At 44.6% G+C, this 22,277-nt stretch overlaps 1 protein-coding gene across 1 annotated transcript in view; it reads left to right on the top strand.

The window, feature by feature from the left end:
* LOC148614138 (uncharacterized) overlaps nt 1-22,277 on the top strand; it is a 173,698-nt gene that overhangs the window by 35,341 nt on the left and 116,080 nt on the right. Inside the window, exon 6 of the mRNA XM_088590432.1 lies at nt 638-21,694. Within this exon, the coding sequence (XP_088446558.1) occupies nt 638-21,694 (21,057 nt within the window). The remainder of the gene's footprint in view (nt 1-637; nt 21,695-22,277) is intronic.

Genomic DNA, 22,277 nt, shown 5'->3' with positions numbered 1-22,277 from the left:
ATGATCACTGGAAAAATTATTACTATTTTAAATATTTTTATCCTAACTAAAAAAAATCTGCTACATGGTATCAAATAGTCGGTATTTTTTGTAAATTAAGAACAATAGGTGATTAACTTTCACCCTGTGCATCAAGTTAAAAATCATATAGACATGAATATGTCCCTCGACTTAAAACAAACAAACAAACCAATAATTTGGTCATTAAGTTCCAAAGAAAATCTACTCATTACCTTCAAGTTCAGACACTCCTAAACAAAAGACCTCGATGTTTTGAGCGATATACAAATTTCAATAAAATACAAGGAAATACAATTTTAAAAATTAAAATAAATTTTAACCTATTTTATTACACATATAAAAGAATGAGTGGATCCTACTTTACATAAAGAACGGTGTCATGGCGTATTCACAAAAATACTCTGTATTTATATAGATCCAGTGAATGTTTATCGAATTAAGATAATTTTATATATTAAAAAAAGAAGTATCATAATAATTCATATTCCAGCAAACAAATCGTAACAAATTCCATTAAAGAGTAAGTAACTAAGCATCTTCAACCTAAATGCTAAGCTGCATTATTTAAAACAATATTGATTTATTACCTACACCTATCTAATCAACCTCACTGTAGCCACAACCGTTTCAACCGAGTTTGAACCGACTTCTTCGACAACAACATCTCAAAAGACAACGACCGAAAGACCTATAGTAAAATCAACTACAGCTGCAAGTTCCAGCACTAACGCAGACATAACTACACAAACCACAACCGCTACTAATGCAGCAACTTTGAGCACAATCGAAGCTGCATCGACAACAACGTTGCCAATCACATCAACAGGGACAGCGAGTGAAACAACTGTAGAAACAACCACAACTGAACTCACCACTTCTCAAGCTGCAAAAAGTACAATAGCAGAAACTACAAGTTCAACTGAGTCTGCAACGACTTCTTCGGCACTGACAACAATTCCAGAGACAACGACCGAAAGCACTGTGGTAACATCAAATACAGCTGCTAGTTCCAGCACTAATGCTGACACAGCTACACAAGCCGCATCAACTACTAATGCAGGAACTTCAAGCACAACCAAAGCTGCATCGACAACAACCTTGCCAATCACATCAACAGGGACAACGAGTGAAACAACTGTAGAAACAACCACAAAAAAGGAAACCACTTCTGAAGCGGCAAGCACTACCATAGCAGCAACTACAAGTTCAACTGAGTCGGCAACGACTTCTTCGGCAAGCATAACATCTCCAGAAGCATCGACAGAAAGCACTGCAGGAACATCAACTACAGCTGCAAGTTCCAGCACTTATGCTGACATAACAACACAAGCCGCAACAACTACTAAAGCAGCAACTTCAAGCACAATCGAAGCTGCATCGGCAACAACGTTGCCAAACACATCGACAGGGACAACGAGTAAAACAACTGTAGAAACAACCACAAATAAAGAAACCACTTCTCAAGCAGAAAGCACTACCATTGCAGGAACTACAAGTTCAACTGAGTCTGCAACGACTTCTTCGGCACCGACAACATTTTCAGAGACAACGACCGAAAACACTGTAGTAACATCAAATACAGCTGCCAGTTCAAGCACTAATGCTGACACAACTACACAAGCCGCAACAACTACTAATGCAGGAACTTCAAGCACTACCGAAGCTGCATCGACAACAACGTTGCCAATCACATCGACAGGGACAACGAGTAAAACAACTGTAGAAACAACCACAAATACAGAAACCACTTCTCAAGCGGCAAGCACTACCATAGCAGCAACTATAAATTCAACTGAGTCTGCAACGACTTCTTCGGCACCGACAACATCTCCAGAGATAACGACCGAAAGCACTGTAGTAACATCAACTACTGCTGCCAGTTCCAGCACTAATGCTGACACAACTACACAAACCGCAACAACTACTAATGCAGCAACTTCAAGCACAACCGAAGCTGCATCGACAACAACGTTGCCAAAAACATCGACAGAGACAACGAGTGAAACAACTGTAGAAACAACCACAAATGAAGACACTACTTCTCAAGGGGCAAGCACTACCATAGCAGCAACTACAAGCTCAACTGAGTCTGCAACGACTTCTTCGGCACCGACAACATCTCCAGAGATAACGACCGAAAGCACTGTAGTAACATCAACTACAGCTGCTAGTTCCAGCACTAATGCTGACACAACTACACAAGCCGCAACAACTACTTATGCAGCAACTTCAAGCACAACCGAAGCTGCATCGACAACAACGTTGCCAAAAACATCGACAGAGACAACGAGTGAAACAACTGTAGAAACAACCAAAAATGAAGACACTACTTCTCAAGGGGCAAGCACTACCATAGCAGCAACTACAAGCTCAACTGAGGCTGCAACGACTTCTTCGGCACCGACAACATCTCCAGAGATAACGACCGAAAGCACTGTAGTAACATCAACTACAGCTGCAAGTTTTAGCACTAATGCTGACACGACTACACAAGCCGCAACAACTACTAATGCAGCAACTTCAAGCACAACCGAAGCTGCATCGACAACAACGTTGCCAAACACATCGACAGAGACAACGAGTGAAACAACTGTAGAAACAACCGCAAATGAAGACACCCCTTCTCAAGCGGCAAGCACTACCATAGCAGCAACTACAAGCTCAACTGAGTCTGCAACGACTTCTTCGGCACCGACAACATCTCCAGAGATAACGACCGAAAGCACTGTAGTAACATCAACTACAGCTGCTAGTTCCAGCACTAATGCTGACACAACTACACAAGCCGCAACAACTACTAATGCAGCAACTTCAAGCACTACCGAAGCTGCATCGACAACAACGTTGCCAAACACATCGACAGAGACAACGAGTGAAACAACTGTAGAAACAACCACAAATGAAGACACTACTTCTCAAGGGGCAAGCACTACCATAGCAGCAACTGCAAGCTCAACTGAGTCTGCAACGACTTCTTCGGCACCGACAACATCTCCAGAGATAACGACCGAAAGCACTGTAGTAACATCAACTACAGCTGCAAGTTTTAGCACTAATGCTGACACGACTACACAAGCCGCAACCACTAGTACTGCAGGAACTTCAAGCACTACCGAAGCTGCATCGACAACAACGTTGCCAATCACATCGACAGGGATAACGAGTAAAACAACTGTAGAATCAACCACAAATACAGAAACCACTTCTGAAGCGGTAAGCACTACCATTGCAGGAACTACAAGTTTAACTGAGTCTGCAACGACTTCTTCGGCACCGACAACATTTTCAGAGACAACGACCGAAAACACTGTAGTAACATCAAATACAGCTGCCAGTTCCAGCACTAATGCTGACACGACTACACAAGCCGCAACAACTACTAATGCAGCAACTTCAAGCACAACCGAAGCTGCATCGACAACAACGTTGCCAAACACATCAACAGAGACAACGAGTGAAACAACTGTAGAAACAACCACAAATGAAGACACCACTTCTCAAGCGGCAAGCACTACCATAGCAGCAACTACAAGCTCAACTGAGTCGGCAACGACTTCTTCGGCACCGACAACATCACCAGAAGCATCGACCGAGAGCACAGTAGTAACATCAACTACAGTTGCAAGTTCCAGCACTAACGCAGAAACAACTACACAAACCGCAACAACTACTAATGCAGCAACTCCGAGTACAACCAAAGCTGCATCGACAATTACGTTGCCAATCACATCGACAGGGACAACGAGTAAAACAACTGTAGAAACAACCACAAATACAGAAACCACTTCTCAAGCAGAAAGCACTACCATTGCACCAACCACAAGCTCAACTGAGTCTGCAACGACTTCTTCGGCACCGACAACATCTCCAGAGATAACGACCGATAGCACTGTAGTAACATCAACTACAACTGCTAGTTCCAGCACTAATGCTGACACAACTACACAAGCCGCAACAACTACTTATGCAGCAACTTCAAGCACAACCGAAGCTGCATCGACAACAACGTTGCCAAAAACATCGACAGAGACAACGAGTGAAACAACTGTAGAAAGAACCACAAATGAAGACACTACTTCTCAAGGGGCAAGCACTACCATAGCAGCAACTACAAGCTCAACTGAGGCTGCAACGACTTCTTCGGCACCGACAACATCTCCAGAGATAACGACCGAAAGCACTGTAGTAACATCAACTACAGCTGCTAGTTCCAGCACTAATGCTGACACAACTACACAAGCCGCAACCACTACTACTGCAGGAACTTCAAGCACTACCGAAGCTGCATCGACAACAACGTTGCCAATCACATCGACAGGGACAACGAGTAAAACAACTGTAGAAACAACCACAAATACAGAAACCACTTCTCAAGCAGAAAGCACTACCATAGCAGCAACTATAAGTTCAACTGAGTCTGCAACGACTTCTTCGGCACGGACAACATCTCCAGAGATAACGACCGAAAGCACTGTAGTAACATCAACTACTGCTGCCAGTTCCAGCACTAATGCTGACACAACTACACAAACCGCAACAACTACTAATGCAGCAACTTCAAGCACAACCGAAGCTGCATCGACAACAACGTTGCCAAACACATCGACAGAGACAACGAGTGAAACAACTGTAGAAACAACCACAAATGAAGACACTACTTCTCAAGGGGCAAGCACTACCATAGCAGCAACTGCAAGCTCAACTGAGTCTGCAACGACTTCTTCGGCACCGACAACATCTCCAGAGATAACGACCGAAAGCACTGTAGTAACATCAACTACAGCTGCAAGTTTTAGCACTAATGCTGACACGACTACACAAGCCGCAACCACTACTACTGCAGGAACTTCAAGCACTACCGAAGCTGCATCGACAACAACGTTGCCAATCACATCGACAGGGACAACGAGTAAAACAACTGTAGAATCAACCACAAATACAGAAACCACTTCTGAAGTGGTAAGCACTACCATTGCAGGAACTACAAGTTTAACTGAGTCTGCAACGACTTCTTCGGCACCGACAACATCTCCAGAGATAACGACCGAAAGCACTGTAGTAACATCAACTACAGCTGCTAGTTCCAGCACTAATGCTGACACGACTACACAAGCCGCAACAACTACTACTGCAGGAACTTCAAGCACTACCGAAGCTGCATCGACAACAACGTTGCCAAAAACATCGACAGAGACAACGAGTGAAACAACTGTAGAAACAACCACAAATGAAGACACCCCTTCTCAAGCGGCAAGCACTACCATAGCAGCAACTACAAGCTCAACTGAGTCTGCAACGACTTCTTCGGCACCGACAACATCTCCAGAGATAACGACCGAAAGCACTGTAGTAACATCAACTACAGCTGCTAGTTCCAGCACTAATGCTGACACAACTACACAAGCCGCAACAACTACTAATGCAGCAACTTCAAGCACAACCGAAGCTGCATCGACAACAACGTTGCCAAACACATCGACAGAGACAACGAGTGAAACAACTGTAGAAACAACCACAAATGAAGACACCACTTCTCAAGCGGCAAGCACTACCATAGCAGCAACTACAAGCTCAACTGAGTCGGCAACGACTTCTTCGGCACCGACAACATCACCAGAAGCATCGACCGAGAGCACAGTAGTAACATCAACTACAGTTGCAAGTTCCAGCACTAACGCAGAAACAACTACACAAACCGCAACAACTACTAATGCAGCAACTCCGAGTACAACCAAAGCTGCATCGACAATAACGTTGCCAATCACATCGACAGGGACAACGAGTAAAACAACTGTAGAAACAACCACAAATACAGAAACCACTTCTCAAGCAGAAAGCACTACCATTGCACCAACTACAAGCTCAACTGAGTCTGCAACGACTTCTTCGGCACCGACAACATCTCCAGAGATAACGACCGATAGCACTGTAGTAACATCAACTACAACTGCTAGTTCCAGCACTAATGCTGACACAACTACACAAGCCGCAACAACTACTTATGCAGCAACTTCAAGCACAACCGAAGCTGCATCGACAACAACGTTGCCAAAAACATCGACAGAGACAACGAGTGAAACAACTGTAGAAACAACCACAAATGAAGACACTACTTCTCAAGGGGCAAGCACTACCATAGCAGCAACTGCAAGCTCAACTGAGTCTGCAACGACTTCTTCGGCACCGACAACATCTCCAGAGATAACGACCGAAAGCACTGTAGTAACATCAACTACAGCTGCACGTTTTAGCACTAATGCTGACACGACTACACAAGCCGCAACCACTACTACTGCAGGAACTTCAAGCACTACCGAAGCTGCATCGACAACAACGTTGCCAATCACATCGACAGGGATAACGAGTAAAACAACTGTAGAATCAACCACAAATACAGAAACCACTTCTGAAGTGGTAAGCACTACCATTGCAGGAACTACAAGTTTAACTGAGTCTGCAACGACTTCTTTGGCACCGACAACATCTCCAGAGATAACGACCGAAAGCACTGTAGTAACATCAACTACAGCTGCTAGTTCCAGCACTAATGCTGACACGACTACACAAGCCGCAACAACTACTTATGCAGCAACTTCAAGCACAACCGAAGCTGCATCGACAACAACGTTGCCAAACACATCGACAGAGACAACGAGTAAAACAACTGTAGAAACAACCACAAATGAAGACACTACTTCTCAAGGGGCAAGCACTACCATAGCAGCAACTACAAGCTCTACTGAGTCTGCAACGACTTCTTCGGGACCGACAACATCTCCAGAGATAACGACCGAAAGCACTGTAGTAACATCAATTACAGCTGCAAGTTTTAGCACTAATGCTGACACGACTACACAAGCCGCAACAACTACTAATGCAGCAACTTCAAGCACAACCGAAGCTGCATCGACAACAACGTTGCCAAACACATCGACAGAGACAACGAGTGAAACAACTGTAGAAACAACCGCAAATGAAGACACCCCTTCTCAAGCGGCAAGCACTCCCATAGCAGCAACTACAAGCTCAACTGAGTCTGCAACGACTTCTTTGGCACCGACAACATCTCCAGAGATAACGACCGAGAGCACAGTAGTAACATCAACTACAGTTGCAAGTTCCAGCACTAACGCAGAAACAACTACACAAACCGCAACAACTACTAATGCAGCAACTCCGAGTACAACCAAAGCTGCATCGACAATAACGTTGCCAATCACATCGACAGGGACAACGAGTAAAACAACTGTAGAAACAACCACAAATACAGAAACCACTTCTCAAGCAGAAAGCACTACCATTGCACCAACTACAAGCTCAACTGAGTCTGCAACGACTTCTTCGGCACCGACAACATCTCCAGAGATAACGACCGATAGCACTGTAGTAACATCAACTACAACTGCTAGTTCCAGCACTAATGCTGACACAACTACACAAGCCGCAACAACTACTAATGCAGCAACTTCAAGCACAACCGAAGCTGCATCGACAACAACGTTGCCAAACACATCGAGAGAGACAACGGGTGAAACAACTGTAGAAACAACCACAAATGAAGACACTACTTCTCAAGGGGCAAGCACTACCATAGCAGCAACTGCAAGCTCAACTGAGTCTGCAACGACTTCTTCGGCACCGACAACATCTCCAGAGATAACGACCGAGAGCACAGTAGTAACATCAACTACAGTTGCAAGTTCCAGCACTAACGCAGAAACAACTACACAAACCGCAACAACTACTAATGCAGCAACTCCGAGTACAACCAAAGCTGCATCGACAATAACGTTGCCAATCACATCGACAGGGACAACGAGTAAAACAACTGTAGAAACAACCACAAATGAAGACACGACTACACAAGCCGCAACCACTACTACTGCAGGAACTTCAAGCACTACCGAAGCTGCATCGACAACAACGTTGCCAATCACATCGACAGGGATAACGAGTAAAACAACTGTAGAATCAACCACAAATACAGAAACCACTTCTGAAGTGGTAAGCACTACCATTGCAGGAACTACAAGTTTAACTGAGTCTGCAACGACTTCTTTGGCACCGACAACATCTCCAGAGATAACGACCGAAAGCACTGTAGTAACATCAACTACAGCTGCTAGTTCCAGCACTAATGCTGACACGACTACACAAGCCGCAACAACTACTTATGCAGCAACTTCAAGCACAACCGAAGTTGCATCGACAACAACGTTGCCAAACACATCGAGAGAGACAACGGGTGAAACAACTGTAGAAACAACCACAAATGAAGACACTACTTCTCAAGGGGCAAGCACTACCATAGCAGCAACTGCAAGCTCAACTGAGTCTGCAACGACTTCTTCGGCACCGACAACATCTCCAGAGATAACGACCGAAAGCACTGTAGTAACATCAACTACAGCTGCAAGTTTTAGCACTAATGCTGACACGACTACACAAGCCGCAACCACTACTACTGCAGGAACTTCAAGCACTACCGAAGCTGCATCGACAACAACGTTGCCAATCACATCGACAGGGATAACGAGTAAAACAACTGTAGAATCAACCACAAATACAGAAACCACTTCTGAAGTGGTAAGCACTACCATTGCAGGAACTACAAGTTTAACTGAGTCTGCAACGACTTCTTTGGCACCGACAACATCTCCAGAGATAACGACCGAAAGCACTGTAGTAACATCAACTACAGCTGCTAGTTCCAGCACTAATGCTGACACAACTACACAAGCCGCAACAACTACTTATGCAGCAACTTCAAGCACAACAGAAGTTGCATCGACAACAACGTTGCCAAAAACATCGACAGAGACAACGAGTAAAACAACTGTAGAAACAACCACAAATACAGAAACCACTTCTCAAGCAGCAAGCACTACCATAGCAGCAACTATAAGTTCAACTGAGTCTGCAACGACTTCTTCGGCACCGACAACATCTCCAGAGATAACGACCGAAAGCACTGTAGTAACATCAACTACAGCTGCAAGTTTTAGCACTAATGCTGACACGACTACACAAGCCGCAACAACTACTAATGCAGCAACTTCAAGCACAACCGAAGCTGCATCGACAACAACGTTGCCAAACACATCGACAGAGACAACGAGTGAAACAACTGTAGAAACAACCGCAAATGAAGACACCCCTTCTCAAGCGGCAAGCACTCCCATAGCAGCAACTACAAGCTCAACTGAGTCTGCAACGACTTCTTTGGCACCGACAACATCTCCAGAGATAACGACCGAAAGCACTGTAGTAACATCAACTACAGCTGCTAGTTCCAGCACTAATGCTGACACGACTACACAAGCCGCAACAACTACTTATGCAGCAACTTCAAGCACAACCGAAGTTGCATCGACAACAACGTTGCCAAACACATCGACAGAGACAACGAGTGAAACAACTGTAGAAACAACCACAAATGAAGACACTACTTCTCAAGGGGCAAGCACTACCATAGCAGCAACTACAAGCTCAACTGAGTCTGCAACGACTTCTTCGGCACCGACAACATCTCCAGAGATAACGACCGAAAGCACTGTAGTAACATCAACTACAACTGCTAGTTCCAGCACTAATGCTGACACAACTACACAAGCCGCAACAACTACTTATGCAGCAACTTCAAGCACAACCGAAGCTGCATCGACAACAACGTTGCCAAAAACATCGACAGAGACAACGAGTGAAACAACTGTAGAAAGAACCACAAATGAAGACACTACTTCTCAAGGGGCAAGCACTACCATAGCAGCAATTACAAGCTCAACTGAGGCTGCAACGACTTCTTCGGCACCGACAACATCTCCAGAGATAACGACCGAAAGCACTGTAGTAACATCAACTACAGCTGCTAGTTCCAGCACTAATGCTGACACAACTACACAAGCCGCAACCACTACTACTGCAGGAACTTCAAGCACTACCGAAGCTGCATCGACAACAACGTTGCCAATCACATCGACAGGGACAACGAGTAAAACAACTGTAGAAACAACCACAAATACAGAAACCACTTCTCAAGCAGAAAGCACTACCATAGCAGCAACTATAAGTTCAACTGAGTCTGCAACGACTTCTTCGGCACCGACAACATCTCCAGAGATAACGACCGAAAGCACTGTAGTAACATCAACTACTGCTGCCAGTTCCAGCACTAATGCTGACAGAACTACACAAACCGCAACAACTACTAATGCAGCAACTTCAAGCACAACCGAAGCTACATCGACAACAACGTTGCCAAACGCATCGACAGAGACAACGAGTGAAACAACTGAAGAAACAACCGCAAATGAAGACACCACTTCTCAAGCGGCAAGCACTACCATAGCAGCAACTACAAGCTCAACTGAGTCTGCAACGACTTCTTTGGCACCGACAACATCTCCAGAGATAACGACCGAAAGCACTGTAGTAACATCAACTACAGCTGCCAGTTCCAGCACTAATGCTGACACAACTACACAAACCGCAACAACTACTAATGCAGCAACTTCAAGCACAACCGAAGCTGCATCGACAACAACGTTGCCAAACACATCGACAGAGACAACGAGTGAAACAACTGTAGAAACAACCACAAATGAAGACACTACTTCTCAAGGGGCAAGCACTACCATAGCAGCAACTGCAAGCTCAACTGAGTCTGCAACGACTTCTTCGGCACCGACAACATCTCCAGAGATAACGACCGAAAGCACTGTAGTAACATCAACTACAGCTGCAAGTTTTAGCACTAATGCTGACACGACTACACAAGCCGCAACCACTACTACTGCAGGAACTTCAAGCACTACCGAAGCTGCATCGACAACAACGTTGCCAATCACATCGACAGGGATAACGAGTAAAACAACTGTAGAATCAACCACAAATACAGAAACCACTTCTGAAGTGGTAAGCACTACCATTGCAGGAACTACAAGTTTAACTGAGTCTGCAACGACTTCTTCGGCACCGACAACATTTTCAGAGACAACGACCGAAAACACTGTAGTAACATCAAATACAGCTGCCAGTTCAAGAACTAATGCTGACACGACTACACAAGCCGCAACAACTACTAATGCAGCAACTTCAAGCACAACCGAAGCTGCATCGACAACAACGTTGCCAAACACATCGACAGAGACAACGAGTGAAACAACTGTAGAAACAACCACAAATGAAGACACCACCTCTCAAGGGGCAAGCACTACCATAGCAGCAACTACAAGCTCAACTGAGTCGGCAACGACTTCTTCGGCACCGACAACATCTCCAGAAGCATCGACCGAGAGCACAGTAGTAACATCAACTACAGTTGCAAGTTCCAGCACTAACGCAGAAACAACTACACAAACCGCAACAACTACTAATGCAGCAACTCCGAGTACAACCAAAGCTGCATCGACAATAACGTTGCCAATCACATCGACAGGGACAACGAGTGAAACAACTGTAGAAACAACCACAAATGAAGACACCACTTCTCAAGGGGCAAGCACTACCATAGCAGCAACTATAAGTTCAACTGAGTCGGTAACGACTTCTTCCGCAAGCATAACATCACCAGAAGCATCGACCGAGAGCACAATAGCAACATCAACTACAGCTGCAAGTTCCAGCACTAACGCTGACACAACTACACAAGCCGTAACAACTACTAATGCAGGAACTTCAAGCACAACCGAAGCTGCATCGACAATAACGTTGCCAAACACATCGATAGAGACAACGAGTGAAACGACTGTAGAAACAACCACAAATGAAGACACCACTTCTCAAGCGGCGAGCACTACCACAGCAGCAACTACAAGCTCAACTGAGTCTGCAACGACTTCTTCGGCACCGACAACATCTCCAGAGATAACGACCGAAAGCACTGTAGTAACATCAACTACAGCTGCTAGTTCCAGCACTATTGCTGACACGACTACACAAGCCGCAACAACTATTAATGCAGGAACTTCAAGCACAACCGAAGCTGCATCGACAACAACGTTGCCAAAAACATCGACAGAGACAACGAGTAAAACAACTGTAGAAACAACCACAAATACAGAAACCACTTCTCAAGCAGCAAGCACTACCATAGCAGCAACTATAAGTTCAACTGAGTCTGCAAAGACTTCTTCGGCACCGACAACATCTCCAGAGATAACGACCGAAAGCACTGTAGTAACATCAACTACTGCTGCCAGTTCCAGCACTAATGCTGACACAACTACACAAACCGCAACAACTACTAATGCAGCAACTTCAAGCACAACCGAAGCTACATCGACAACAACGTTGCCAAACACATCGACAGAGACAACAAGTGAGACAACTGAAGAAACAACCGCAAATGAAGACACCACTTCTGAAGCGGCAAGCACTACCATAGCAGCAACTACAAGTTCAACTGAGTCGGGAACGACTTCTTCGGCACCGACAACATCTCCAGAGATAACGACCGAAAGCACTGTAGTAACATCTACTACAGCTGCAAGTTTTAGCACTAATGCTGACACGACTACACAAGCCGCAACAACTACTAATGCAGCAACTACAAGCACAACCAAAGCTGCATCGACAACAACATTGCCAAAAACATCGACAGAGACAACGAGTGAAACAACTGTAGAAACAACCACAAATGAAGACACTACTTCTCAAGGGGCAAGCACTACCATAACAGCAACTACAAGCTCAACTGAGTCTGCAACGACTTCTTCGGCACCGACAACATCTCCAGAGATAACGACCGAAAGCACTGTAGTAACATCAACTACACCTGCTAGTTCCAGCACTAATGCTGACACGACTACACAAGCAGCAACAACTACTAATGCAGCAACTTCAAGCACAACCGAAGCTGCATCGACAACAACGTTGCCAAACACATCGACAGAGACAACGAGTGAAACAACTGTAGAAACAACCACAAATGAAGACACCACTTCTCAAGGGGCAAGCACTACCATAGCAGCAACTATAAGTTCAACTGAGTCGGTAACGACTTCTTCCGCAAGCATAACATCACCAGAAGCATCGACCGAGAGCACAATAGCAACATCAACTACAGCTGCAAGTTCCAGCACTAATGCTGACACAACTACACAAGCCGTAACAACTACTAATGCAGGAACTTCAAGCACAACCGAAGCTGCATCGACAACAACGTTGCCAAACACATCGACAGAGACAACGAGTAAAACAACTGTAGAATCAACCACAAATACAGAAACCACTTCTGAAGCGGCAAGCACTACCATAGCAGCAACTACAAGTTCAACTGAGTCGGGAACGACTTCTTCGGCAAGCATAACATCTCCAGAAGCATCGACAGAAAGCACTGCAGGAACATCAACTACAGCTGCAAGTTTCAGCACTAATGCTGACATAACAACACAAGCCGCAACAACTACTAATGCAGCAACTGCAAGCACTACCGAAGCTGCATCGACAACAACGTTGCCAAACACATCGACAGAGACAACGAGTGAAACAACTGTAGAAACAACCACAAATGAAGACACCGCTTCTCAAGGGGCAAGCACTACCATAGCAGCAACTACAAGCTCAACTGAGTCGGCAACGACTTCTTCGGCACCGACAACATCACCAGAAGCATCGACCGAGAGCACAGTAGTAACATCAACTACAGTTGCAAGTTCCAGAACTAACGCAGAAACAACTACACAAACCGAAACAACTACTAATGCAGCAACTCCGAGTACAACCAAAGCTGCATCGACAATAACGTTGCCAATCACATCGACAGGGACAACGAGTAAAACAACTGTAGAAACAACCACAAATACAGAAACCACTTCTCAAGCAGAAAGCACTACCATTGCACCAACTACAAGCTCAACTGAGTCTGCAACGACTTCTTCGGCACCGACAACATCTCCAGAGATAACGACCGAAAGCACTGTAGTAACATCAACTACAGCTGCTAGTTCCAGCACTAATGCTGACACAACTACACAAGCCGCAACAACTACTAAAGCAGCAACTTCAAGCACAACCGAAGCTGCATCGACAACAACATTGCCAAAAACATCGACAGAGACAACGAGTGAAACAGCTGTAGAAAAAACCACAAATGAAGACACTACTTCTCAAGTTGCAAGCACTACCATAGCAGCAACTACAAGCTCAACTGAGTCTGCAACGACTTCTTCGGCACCGACAACATCTCCAGAGACAACGACCGAAAGCACTGTAGTAACATCAACTACAGCTGCCAGTTCCAGCACTAATGCTGACACAACTACACAAGCCGCAACCACTAGTACTGCAGGAACTTCAAGCACTACCGAAGCTGCATCGACAACAACGTTGCCAATCACAACGACAGGGACAACGAGTAAAACAACTGTAGAATCAACCACAAATACAAAAACCACTTCTGAAGCGGCAAGCACTACCATAGAAGCAACTAAAAGTTCAACTGAGTCGGCAACGACTTCTTCGGCAAGCATAACATCTCCAGAAGCATCGACAGAAAGCACTGCAGGAACATCAACTACAGCTGCAAGTTTCAGCACTAATGCTGACATAACAACACAAGCCGCAACAACTACTAATGCAGCAACTTCAAGCATTACCGAAGCTGCATCGACAACAACGTTGCCAATCACATCGACAGGGACAACGAGTAAAACAACTGTAGAAACAACCACAAATACAGAAACCACTTCTCAAGCAGAAAGCACTACCATTGCAGGAACTACAAGTTTAACTGAGTCTGCAACGACTTCTTCGGCACCGACAACATTTTCAGAGACAACGACCGAAAGCACTGTAGTAATATCAAATACAGCTGCCAGTTCAAGCACTAATGCTGACACGACTACACAAGCCGCAACAACTACTAATGCAGGAACTTCAAGCACAACCGAAGCTGCATCGACAACAACGTTGCCAAACACATCGACAGAGACAACGAGTGAAACAACTTTAGAAACAACCGCAAATGAAGACACCACTTCTCAAGTTGCAAGCACTACCATAGCAGCAACTACAAGCTCAACTGAGTCTGCAACGACTTCTTTGGCACCGACAACATCTCCAGAGATAACGACCGAAAGCACTGTAGTCACATCAACTACAGCTGCAAGTTCCAGCACTAATGCTGACACCACTACACAAGCCGCAATCACTACTACTGCAGGAACTTCAAGCACAACCGAAGCTGCATCGACAACAACGTTGCCAAACACATCGACAGGGACAACGAGTGAAACAACTGTAGAAACAACCACAAATGAAGACACTACTTCTCAAGAGGCAAGCACTACCACAGCAGCAACTACAAGCTCAACTGAGTCTGCAACGACTTCTTCGGCACCGACAACATCTCCAGAGATAACGACCGAAAGCACTGTAGTAACATCTACTACAGCTGCAAGTTTTAGCACTAATGCTGACACGACTACACAAGCCGCAACAACTACTAATGCAGCAACTACAAGCACAACCAAAGCTGCATCGACAACAACATTGCCAAAAACATCGACAGAGACAACGAGTGAAACAACTGTAGAAACAACCACAAATGAAGACACTACTTCTCAAGGGGCAAGCACTACCATAGCAGCAACTACAAGCTCAACTGAGTCTGCAACGATTTCTTCGGCACCGACAACATCTCCAGAGATAACGACCGAAAGCACTGTAGTAACATCAACTACAGCTGCTAGTTCCAGCACTAATGCTGACACGACTACACAAGCAGCAACAACTACTAATGCAGCAACTTCAAGCACAACCGAAGCTGCATCGACAACAACGTTGCCAAACACATCGACAGAGACAACGAGTGAAACAACTGTAGAAACAAACACAAATGAAGACACCACTTCTCAAGGGGCAAGCACTACCATAGCAGCAACTGTAAGTTCAACTGAGTCGGTAACGACTTCTTCAGCAAGCATAACATCACCAGAAGCATCGACCGAGAGCACAATAGCAACATCAACTACAGCTGCAAGTTCCAGCACTAACGCTGACACAACTACACAAGCCGTAACAACTACTTATGCAGCAACTTCAAGCACAACCGAAGCTGCATCGACAACAACGTTGCCAAACACATCGATAGAGACAACGAGTGAAACGACTGTAGAAACAACCACAAATGAAGACACCACTTCTCAAGCGGCGAGCACTACCATAGCAGCAACTACAAGGTCAACTGAGTCTGCAACGACTTCTTCGGCACCGACAACATCTCCAGAGATAAGGACCGAAAGCACTGTAGTAACATCAACTACAGCTGCTAGTTCCAGCACTAATGCTGACAAAACTACACAAGCCGCAACAACTACTTATGCAGCAACTTCAAGCACAACCGAAGCTGCATCGACAACAACGTTGCCAAAAACATCGACAGAGACAACGAGTGAAACAACTGTAGAAACAACCACAAATGAAGACACTATTTCTCAAGGGGCAAGCACTACCATAGAAGCAACTACAAGCTCAACTGAGTCTGCAACGACTTCTTCGGCACCGACAACATTTCCAGAGATAACGACCGAAAGCACTGTAGTAACATCAACTACAGCTGCCAGTTCCAGCACTAATGCTGACACAACTACACAAGCCGCAACCACTACTAATGCAGGAACTTCAAGCACTACCGAAGCTGCATCGACAACCACGTTGCCAATCACATCGACAGGGACAACGAGTAAAACAACTGTAGAAACAACCACAAATACACAAACCACTTCTCAAGCGGCAAGCACTGAGATAACGACCGAAAGCACTATAGTAACATCAACTACAGCTGCCAGTTCCAGCACTAATGCTGACACAACTACACAAGCCGGAACCACTACTACTGCAGGAACTTCAAGCACTACCGAAGCTGCATCGACAACCACGTTGCCAATCACATCGACAGGGACAACGAGTAAAACAACTGTAGAATCAACCACAAATACAGAAACCACTTCTGAAGCGGCAAGCACTACCATAGCAGCAACTACAAGTTCAACTGAGTCGGCAACGACTTCTTCGGCAAGCATAACATCTCAAGAAGCATCGACAGAAAGCACTGCAGGAACATCAACTACAGCTGCAAGTTCCAGCACTAATGCTGACATAACAACACAAGCCGCAACAACTACTAATGCAGCAACTTCAAGCACAATCGAAGCTGCATCGGCAACAACGTTGCCAAACACATCGACAGGGACAACGAGTAAAACAACAACCACAAATACAGAAACCACTTCAGAAGCGGCAAGCACTACCATAGCAGCAACTACAAGCTCAACTGAGTCTGCAAAGACTTCTTCGGCACCGACAACATCTCCAGAGATAACGACCGAAAGCACTGTAGTAACATCAACTACAGCTGCAAGTTTTAGCACTAATGCTGACACGACTACACAAGCCGCAACAACTACTAATGCAGCAACTTCAAGCACAACCGAAGCTGCATCGACAACAACATTGCCAAACACATCGACAGAGACAACGAGTGAAACAACTGTAGAAACAACCACAAATGAAGACACTACTTCTCAAAGGGCAAGCACTACCATAGCAGCAACTACAAGCTCAACTGAGTCTGCAACGACTTCTTCGGCACCGACAACATCTCCAGAGATAACGACCGAAAGCACTGTAGTAACATCAACTACAGCTGCTAGTTCCAGCACTAATGCTGACACGACTACACAAGCAGCAACAACTACTAATGCAGCAACTTCAAGCACAACCGAAGTTGCATCGACAACAACGTTGCCAAACACATCGACAGAGACAACGAGTAAAACCACTGTAGAAACAACCACAAATACAGAAACCACTTCTCAAGCTGCAAGCACTACCATAGCAGCAACTATAAGTTCAACTGAATCTGCAACGACTTCTTCGGCAGCGACAACATCTCCAGAGATAACGACCGAAAGCACTGTAGTAACATCAACTACAGCTGCCAGTTCCAGCACTAATGCTGACACAACTACACAAGCCGCAACCACTACTACTGCAGGAACTTCAAGCACTACCGAAGCTGCATCGACAACCCCGTTGCCAATCACATCGACAGGGACAACGAGTAAAACAACTGTAGAAACAATCACAAATACACAAACCACTTCTCAAGCAGCAAGCACTGAGATAACGACCGAAAGCACTATAGTAACATCAACTACGGCTGCAAGTTCCAGCACTAATGCTGACACAACTACACAAGCCGCAACCACTACTACTGCAGGAACGTCAAGCACTACCGAAGCTGCATCGACAACAACGTTGCCAATCACATCGACAGGGACAACGAGTAAAACAACTGAAGAAACAACCACAAATGAAGATACCACTTCTGAAGCGGCAAGCACTACCATAGCAGCAACTATAAGTTCAACTGAGTCGGTAACGACTTCTTCTGCAAGCATAACATCACCAGAAGCATCGACCGAGAGCACAGTAGTAACATCAACTACAGTTGCAAGTTCCAGCACTAACGCAGAAACAACTACACAAACCGCAACAACTACTAATGCAGCAACTCCGAGTACAACCGAAGCTGCATCGACAATAACGTTGCCAATCACATCGACAGGGACAACGAGTAAAACAACTGTAGAAACAACCACAAATACAGAAACCACTTCTCAAGCGGCAAGCACTACCATAGCAGCAACTACAAGCTCAACTGAGTCTGCAACGACTTCTTCGGCACCGACAACATCTCCAGAGATAACGACCGAAAGCACTGTAGTAACATCAAATACAGCTGCCAGTTCCAGCACTAATGCAGAAACAAATACACAAACCTCAACAACTACTAATGCAGCAACTCCGAGTACAACCGAAGCTGCATCGACAATAACGTTGCCAATCACATCGACAGGGACAACGAGTAAAACAACTGTAGACACAACCACAAATGAAGACACTACTTCTCAAGGGGCAAGCACTCCCATAGCAGCTACTACAAGCTCAACCGAGTCTGCAACGACTTCTTCGGCACCGACAACATCTTCAGAGATAACGACCGAAAGCACTGTAGTAACATCATCTACAGCTGCAAGTTCCAGCACTAACGCAGAAACCACTACACAAAACGCAACAACTACAAATGCAGCAACTTCGAGTACAACCGTGCAGCGTACAACCGAAGCTGCATCGACAATAACGTTGCCAATAACATCGACAGAGACAACGAGTAAAACAACTGTAGAAACAACCACAAATAAAGAAACCACTTCTCAAGCGGCAAGCACTACCATTGCAGGAACTACAAGTTCAACTGAGTCTGCAACGACTTCTTCGGCACCGAGAACATTTTCAGAGACAACGACCGAAAACACTGTAGTAATATCAACTACAGCTGCCAGTTCCAGCACTAATGCTGACACGACTACACAAGCCGCAACAACTACTAATGCAGGAACTACAACCACAACCGAAGATGCATCGACAACAACGTTGCCAAACACATCGACAGAGACAACGAGTGAAACAACTGTAGAAACAACCACAAATGAAGACACCACTTCTCAAGGGGCAAGTACTACCATAGCAGCAACTATCAGTTCAACTGAGTCGGTAACGACTTCTTCCGCAAGCACAACATCACCAGAAGCATCGACCGAGAGCACTATAGTAACATCAACTACAGCTGCAAGTTCCAGCACTAACGCAGAAACAACTACACAAGCCGTAACAACTACTAATGCAGGAACTTCAAGCACAACCGAAGCTGCATCGACAACAACGTTGCCAAACACATCGACAGAGACAAGGAGTGAAACGACTGTAGAAACAACCACAAATGAAGACACCACTTCTCAAGAGGCAAGCACTACCATAGCAGCAACTACAAGCTCAACTGAGTCTGCAACGACTTCTTCGGCACCGACAACATCTCCAGAGACAACGACCGAGAGCACAATAGTAACATCAACTACAGCTGCAAGTTCCAGCACTAACGCAGAAACAACTACTCAAACCGCAACAACTACTAATGCAGCAACTCCGAGTACAACCGAAGCTGCATCGACAATAACGTTGCCAATCACATCGACAGGGACATCGAGTAAAACAACTGTAGAAACAACCACAAATACAGAAACCACTTCTCAAGCGGCAAGCACTACCATAGCAGCAACTACAAGCTCAACTGAGTCTGCAACGACTTCTTCGGCACCGACAACATCTCCAGAGATAACGACCGAAAGCACTGTAGTAACATCAACTACAGATGCCAGTTCCAGCACTAACGCAGAAACCCCTACACAAACCGCAACAACTACTAATGCAGCAACTTCGAGTACAACCTTGCAGCGTACAACCGAAACTGCATCGACAATAACGTTGCCAATAACATCGACAGGGACAACGAGTAAAACAACTGTAGAAACAACCACAAATAAAGAAACCACTTCTCAAGCGGCAAGCACTACCATTGCAGGAACTACAAGTTCAACTGAGTCTGCAACGACTTCTTCGGCACCGACAACATTTTCAGAGACAACGACCAAAAACACTGTATTAACATCAACTACAGCTGCCAGTTCCAGCACTAATGCTGACATAACAACACAAGCAGCATCAACTAATAATGCAGCAACTTCAAGCACTACCGAAGCTGCATTGACAACCACGTCGCCAAACACATCGACAGAGACAACGAGTGAAACAACTGTAGAGATAACCACAAATGAAGACATCACTTCAAAATTTGTAAGCACTACTATAGCATGGACAACAAGTTCAACTGAGTCTGCAAAGACTTCTTCGGCACCGACAACATTTCCAGAGACAACGACCGAAAGCACAGTAGTAAGATCAACTACAGTTGCAAGTTCCAGCACTAATGCTGACACAACTACACAAGCCGGAACCACTACTACTGAGGGAACTTCAAGCACAACCGAAGCTGTATCTACAACCACGTTGCCAATCACATCGACTGGGAAAACGAGTGAAACAACTGTAGAAACAACCACAAAAAAGGAAACCACTTCTGAAGCGGCAAACACTACCATAGCAGCAACTACAAGTTCAACTGCGTCGGCAACGACTTCTTTGGCACCGCCAACATCCCCAGAAGCATCGACAGAAAGCACTGCAATAACATCAACTATAGCTGCAAGTTCCAGCAATAATGCTGACATGACAACACAAGCCACAACCACTACTAATTCAGCAACTTCAAACACAACCGAAGCTGCATCAACAACAACGTTGCCAATCACATCAACAGGGACAACGAGTGAAACAACTGTAGAAAAAACCACAACTGAAGACACCACTTCTCAAGCTGCAAGTACTACCATAGCAGGGACTACAAGTTCAACTGAATCTACAACGACTTATTCGGCATCGACAACATCTCTATATGCAACAAAGGAAAGCACTGTAGTAACATCAACTACAGCTATAAGTTCCAGCACAAACACTGATACAACTACACAAGCCGCAACCGCTACTAGTACAAGAACTTTAAGCTCAAGTGAAGCGTTATCTTATTCATCGTTGCCTTTCACATCGGCGGAAATAACACCAGAAACCACTATAGGAACATTTTCCGAAGCTGAAGCCACTTTTACTACAGATTCATTTGACAATTCTGCAATTTCAACGACATCTACGCTTCTTGAGGATACAACTAAACCGACAAGATCAACCCCTATTACTTTTAGTTCTGATACGGAAGGTAATAATTTAATTGGACATTTAGTTTATTGTTTTATTTACGCAGTACCAAAATATATATCGATATATATCGAATGTTTTGAAATTACACATACATGTATATAAGGAATGTCCTAGCCTGTTTTTAATCCTGTTTTCATATACGAATACACGTATAAATATAAAAAAAATGCAGTGAACTTTCTGTATTATTGGGCATATCTGCTTAGCAAGTTAATTCATGAGATAAAAAAATCAAAAGTAATCGAAACATTATATTTTTGATATTCATTTTTTTATTTACTAAGTGATAAAATGAAATTAAAGAAGTGTTTTCTATGATAAAAGACAATAAATAGTCTTTTTAAACCATTATAGATAAATCACATTTAAACGAAATGAATGAAAAGTTTAACTGATTAAACATAACACAAAGAGGTATAGTCATTTGCCCCGTTAAATTCAGCTTTCAATGACAATAGTGTACATAAAGATATTTGATAACATTTATTTTTCAGTATTAATATGTACTTTTGGAGATTTGAAAGTTGAATTGTACTCTTAATAGCGAAACAAAAAAGACAAATTAAACCAAAATATATATC

The sequence above is a fragment of the Perna viridis genome, chromosome 6 (genome assembly GCF_037379345.1).
Source record: "Perna viridis isolate PV_CMFRI_1.1 ecotype Kerala chromosome 6, ASM3737934v1, whole genome shotgun sequence".
Lineage (NCBI taxonomy): Eukaryota > Metazoa > Mollusca > Bivalvia > Mytilida > Mytilidae > Perna > Perna viridis.
This window is presented reverse-complemented; position numbering and strand designations above follow the sequence as displayed.